This window comes from Ammospiza caudacuta, chromosome 5, assembly GCF_027887145.1.
Source record: "Ammospiza caudacuta isolate bAmmCau1 chromosome 5, bAmmCau1.pri, whole genome shotgun sequence".
Taxonomy (NCBI): domain Eukaryota; kingdom Metazoa; phylum Chordata; class Aves; order Passeriformes; family Passerellidae; genus Ammospiza; species Ammospiza caudacuta.
The window spans coordinates 31047843-31053919 of record NC_080597.1 but is presented as its reverse complement, the minus strand read 5'-3'; the positions used below and the strand labels follow the sequence as shown (position 1 = coordinate 31053919).

At 46.7% G+C, this 6077-nt stretch overlaps 1 protein-coding gene across 1 annotated transcript; it reads left to right on the top strand.

The window, feature by feature from the left end:
* The first annotated feature begins 662 nt into the window (after nucleotides 1-662).
* LOC131558120 (histone H3) lies at nucleotides 663-1079 on the top strand. The gene has a single exon (XM_058805730.1). The coding sequence runs from the start codon at nucleotides 669-671 to the stop codon at nucleotides 1077-1079; it is 411 nt and encodes a 136-aa protein (XP_058661713.1). The 5' UTR covers nucleotides 663-668.
* The last annotated feature ends 4998 nt before the right edge of the window (nucleotides 1080-6077 follow it).

Below are 6077 nucleotides of genomic sequence, written 5' to 3'. Positions count from 1 at the left end.
AACCTAAGGGTGCTTTACATGCTGAAAGATCCGGTCATTTGAAACCACTCTCCTTTGGATTAGAAAACTTACATTTGCAATTCAGTTTGATCCCCGAAACATCTAGTCTGCCAGATGAAAGGTACACGAAGTGGAACCCAGCCTCTCCCACCAACACTCCCTCACAATACACAACTCCACGCACCGCATAGTAACGAAAATCCAAGCCCCAAAAATACTGTTAATATTACTATTGAGGAAAAAAAAAAAAAGGCAATTAGAGAAAAAAGCCCCCTGAATTTTCTATGCACTAAGCTCAGCACCATTTGCGATTTCTCCTTTCCCGTTTGAACATTTCTCGGTACAGGGCTATGTTTGAGGGGGTCTGTACAAACTGCGATACGAACCGCGCACCCTCGGAACAGGAGCGGCGGGGCCGGGCCCGGGTGGGGGCGGGGGTGGGGGGGGGGGGGGGGGGGGGAGGTAAGCGCGGGCAGCCGTTGGTGAAGGCGCGCGCGCGCTCCGCTAGCGGCGGGCTTTTCGAAATTGAAAGCACCCAATGGGAGAGGCGCATTCCTGGCAGCCAATCAGGGAAGGCGCCAGGGCTATAAAAGCGGCCGCAGCAGCACCCTGCGCTCATTTCGTTTGTTCCGTTCGGCTCCGGCAGCTCTCGTCGTGTCCCGGCAGCGATGGCGCGCACGAAGCAGACGGCGCGGAAGTCGACGGGCGGCAAGGCGCCCCGCAAGCAGCTGGCCACCAAGGCTGCCCGCAAGAGCGCGCCGGCCACGGGCGGCGTCAAGAAGCCGCACCGCTACCGGCCCGGCACGGTGGCGCTGCGCGAGATCCGGCGCTACCAGAAGTCCACGGAGCTGCTGATCCGCAAGCTGCCCTTCCAGCGCCTGGTGCGCGAGATCGCGCAGGACTTCAAGACCGACCTGCGCTTCCAGAGCTCGGCCGTCATGGCGCTGCAGGAGGCCAGCGAGGCCTACCTGGTGGGGCTCTTCGAGGACACCAACCTGTGCGCCATCCACGCCAAGCGCGTCACCATCATGCCCAAGGACATCCAGCTGGCCCGCCGCATCCGCGGAGAGCGCGCCTGAGCTCCCTGCCGTAACCCACGCAGACCCAAAGGCTCTTTTAAGAGCCACTACATTGCACAATTAAAAGAGCTGTAGCACTGCTTAAGATTTCCCTTGAAATTCACCTGGGATACTTTGCAAAACCACAAAGTAACGAGTGTTTTGAACACTGGTAAGGGGAAGTGTGAGACATGTCAGTTAAAGAAGGGTGATTACCGAGTCTGAGGCAGGATGGAGGGGTTTACATCCATGTGAGTGAGGGATGTGACACAGCTTTAAAGAGAAAGGGGGGTGGAGGGGCCAGACAGGGACACTCCCGTGTCTGGAGTCGACCCGTGCTAAGGAAATCTGCACCCTAAACCCTGGCTGGGTGTTTCAAGGCAAGGGCAGAAACATCCTGTGTCACTGTGCTGTATCGCTGTCAAACTTAACAGATTGCCTTAAGGGAGCCGTCCCTTTGCTCCAGCAGTTCTTAATACTGGGAACAGGAATATCCATCAAAATAAGTCACTTTAGATTATCTCAGATTTGATAATTATCATTTTACCTGGTATTAAAAAAAATTGACTGCCACACTGAATGCACAGGATTCATGAGGCCTCTTGCATCACAGAAAAGTAACAGATTGAATAGTACTGTAGACAGGAATAACTTACCAAATATTTCCAGATTTTTTTACCATAATAATACATAACTGGAGGGGAGGAAAGTTGTGGGATTTCTTTTGTTTTGGTTTGGGTTTTTGTTTTGTTTTGCTTTTTAGGTTGTTTTGTTTTGTTTTTTGTGGAGGGTGTTTCTTTCAATAAGTTTTATAAAAATCATGGAGTGAAAATTTATATATTCTTGCCCTAATGAGAGTTACTATATTTGTCTTTTAACTTGCATTTCTCCAGTAGTGATCACCATACATGATGTGTGCTGAGTTGACATTTCTGCAGCCAGTCCTTCAGCATTCTTCACGAGTTTCTGGAAGGACAGATATGTACACCTGCAGTTTTCGGCCTTCGAAGGACTCATCTCTGTTCAAATTCTTACTATGAGGCAAAGTCAGTCTAAGAAGAGTCTGAGAATCAAAAGGAGGAGTTAAAAATTAAACCTCAGATTCATAAGTAGCTGATATTTCTCCAGTCATTTTTGGAATAATCTCCCTTTCTTCTCTCCATCTGCAAAAAAATCACATCTGGCACTTGGGATGCCACAGCCCTGAGGAGTGGGGAGAACTTGAAGCTGCTGTTAGGGGCCAGAGTGGCCGCCTGCTCTCTTTAGAGGCTCCTGGGCCCTGTGTGGCTGCTCAGAGATGCTGAGCTACAGATCCCACCTGCCACAGACAGCGCTTGGGAACAGAAAGCAGAAAGACTTGCTGAGTTTGTCAGTCAGATAGAATAAAAATTTGTTGGGGGGGGTTCTGCCTCTTATCCCTTTTTTAATTTTCTCCCTTCTTTTTTCTTCTGCACACATAAAGCCCCCTGAATTGATTTATTGATTGTCATGGCCTGGTTTTGGAATAAGGTTGGAATTGAAGGAGAGTTGTGTAGTCAAGCATGATGAAGATTTCTCACTATCTTGATTAAGCTGCATGATGTCAAGAGAAAATTTTAACTAACAGCCTGGGGAGAGAAGGAAAAGTTTCAGTAGGCCATAAAAGTTCCATGTTCTTTTAAAGTCAGAGAAAAGAATAAACGAAAGGATAACCTCAGCCTTTCTTTCTTCCTTCTGCTTCAGTTGTAACAGAGCATATTAACACTAACTGGGAAAAAAAATATAAACTCTGTATTATTTCTAACAAGCAGCACCATTTTAATGCTGTAAGATCCTACTCAGTCCCTTTTAGAAATTTTACTGGAGATCAATAAGAAGATATTAACAACTTCCCCGTCATAATGAATAATTTTCTCATTCACTTTTGGGAGCAGTTTCCATAGACTGGAATCAGGGAAGGCTCTTTGTAGAGCCTGGGTGCGCACTATGAGCAGGCAGCAGTGACCCCTGCCTCTTTATTTACAATTGTAACACTTCTAAGGCTTTAGTCCTTATACTCTTTACTAACCTCTAATTTGGGCCAGGTCATGAATTTTGAGTCAGTTATAAATTGCAAGTGTGTAGCAACAAGTAGCATTGGGATAGAGGCTGCTGAAGTCTTAGAGAGTAGGCAGATATATTGTTACTTTTAATATTATAACGATAGAGTTCCTTTTAAATTACACTCAGGCACAGCCTCTGTGCTTTTTCAGCAGGAGCATTGCCATGTGTAAATTCTCACCCCACTCTGCAAGTGGTGATGCACAAAAAAAAGAATAAAAGATAATAGAACCATTTCAACTAAAAGAGACTCTTAGTGATCATCTAGTACCAGCTGTGAAAGAGTTTCTATTATTTAATCCACCATATAACGTTGGAACTGCAGGAAAACATAGTGCGAGATGGTGCTGAGGCAGAGGGGAGTGAGAAAGAGATGGATGGATCTGAAATTTATGAATGGAAAAAGAAAATAAGAAGGTGTTCATACAGGTATATAACATTTACATAGATGCATTGATATTTATTTTCATACCTACATCACTATGCTATGAGTATTTCTTGTATGTACCTTGGTTACCTCGTGGGTATTGTCTCAGAAAAATACCACAGGAATCCTCTAACAGGATTCCCCACATGCCATACTCAAATGCTTGAATTTTAATTTCAGAACAATTTGGCTAGTAACATTTACAGAGGGGTTTTGGACAGGCTTGAGCTCATTGTCAAGGACAGAGGAAAAGATGTGACAGCAAAGAAGCAAAATCAATAGAAATCTCAGTGCTTTATTTGTGAATTTGTAAAAAAGTTGACCTCTCTAAGATACTAAAAGAGTTGCAGTCTGTAAGACTTGGCACAACCAGAAATGGAACTAAAGGCCAACTGTAATTTCCTGACTACAAAGTTTTATTGAATCAACTGAATTCTGCCAAGTGTTGGCCTTTGGCGCATGTTCCTTTTCTGACTCAGTTTTCTTGTCTTCAAACACAAACCACTTGTCTTTAACTCCCAGAACTGCACAAGCCTATTTCCCACAGGCCTCCCCTTGGCTGAATCTGCCAAGCCTGGCAGCTGCTTTCTGTTCCTCGGCTGATGTGGCCCCAAGCAGAAGCCACAAAACTTTCTGTGCGCCACTGGTCTCCATGAATTGGGAAAAGAGGAGAGGAGACTTGTCAGAAACAGCAAACCACCAGATTCTCTTTGCCTTTCCAGGTACTCATTGGCATCTTCTCCAGCCTGTCCTCAGACTTAACACATATAAACCAACCCACCCACCCCCCGTCCCCCACAAAAGAAAAAAAAGATATTAGACTAAATTTTTGAATTTCTCAATTTTTAATCCCATCATTGAGTTTATAATCTTAGCACTCCTCTTTTAGTCGCATTATAGAACTGAGATATCCAGTTAAAATTTCAAGAGTACATCACAGTTGAAGCATATATGTATACAATACTTAATAAAACTATATATAAACTTTATAAAACTATACATATTCAAATATAAACTATGTAAAACTATATATATATACTTAATACCATAATACTTAATCAAAAGCTGTTTGAAACTTGATAATATTTTTCTTGCAATGCTAACTCAGGTTATACCTTTCAGTGTACTTTAAAGTATCTAAACTATTCCAAATAGAGTATTTTACAGAAAGTATCAAGTTGGAAGTAGGAGAGGGAAAAGGGGCAGGGAAAAACAGGTGTCAGCTGTCTGACCTAGTATATTTTCCAGTCGATGTATTTGAAGGGTCAGTTGCTTTGCGCAATTAACTTATTCTGTGCAGTTGAATGGGCATTAGGGAGCACCGCACTAGAACAGCATGCAACGCTGCCTAAAACAAGAAAGCAGCTCAAGTACTTAAAATTACTGGCATACTTACATTGAAATTGCAATAACTTTTGAGAACTTCGAAATCGCTTTTTTTTTGAGTATAAGGCAGGCAGTGTTTCAACTCTCTTGTGCAATGTAGTGGCTCTTAAAAGAGCCTTTAGGGTGTGAGAGGAATAATTCAGGACGACATCGAGGGCACTCGGGGCAGGGAGCTTAGGCGCGCTCTCCGCGGATGCGGCGGGCCAGCTGGATGTCCTTGGGCATGATGGTGACGCGCTTGGCGTGGATGGCGCACAGGTTGGTGTCCTCGAAGAGCCCCACCAGGTAGGCCTCGCTGGCCTCCTGCAGCGCCATGACGGCCGAGCTCTGGAAGCGCAGGTCGGTCTTGAAGTCCTGCGCGATCTCGCGCACCAGGCGCTGGAAGGGCAGCTTGCGGATCAGCAGCTCCGTGGACTTCTGGTAGCGCCGGATCTCGCGCAGCGCCACCGTGCCGGGCCGGTAGCGGTGCGGCTTCTTGACGCCGCCCGTGGCCGGCGCGCTCTTGCGGGCAGCCTTGGTGGCCAGCTGCTTGCGGGGCGCCTTGCCGCCCGTCGACTTCCGCGCCGTCTGCTTCGTGCGCGCCATCGCTGCCGGGACACGATGAGAGCTGCCGGAGCCGAACGGAACAAACGAAATGAGCGCAGGGTACTGCTGCGGCCGCTTTTATAGCCCTGGCCCCGTCTGTGATTGGTCGCAAGAGGCGCCTCTCCCATTGGCTGACGTGCGATCCCAGCCCGGTGCTGAAGCTCGGCCGGAGCTTCCCGGCCCCGCTCCCTCTGCAAATCGCTCGGGGCGGGCCGTGAATGTCGGACGCTGTGCTTGTATCCCTGCTGCTTCTCCCGCTCTGCATCTCTGCCGATCCCCCTGACAGATGGGAAACAGCGGAGAGGCCAAAATTCTGCACGTTACTTGCACTTTATATTTTCTTTCTTTGTGTCTTTGTTTTGGTTTGCTATTTTTAATGACGGGCTGATTACAAGAGAAGGAAAATGTTCTTTCAGTGTGGTACAGAGCTCCTTACGTGAATAGGCACGTTATTCCCTAAGACACAAAGCACAGATAAGCTGGTACCTGGAAACAGTGGCACTCAAAAAAATCCGTAGCACACGTTTGTAGCTATGACATGT

Coding starts and splice junctions, on each gene's coding strand:
- LOC131558120 (XM_058805730.1), top strand. CDS start 669: ATGGCGCGCACGAAGCAGACGGCGCGGAAGTCGACGGGCGGCAAGGCG.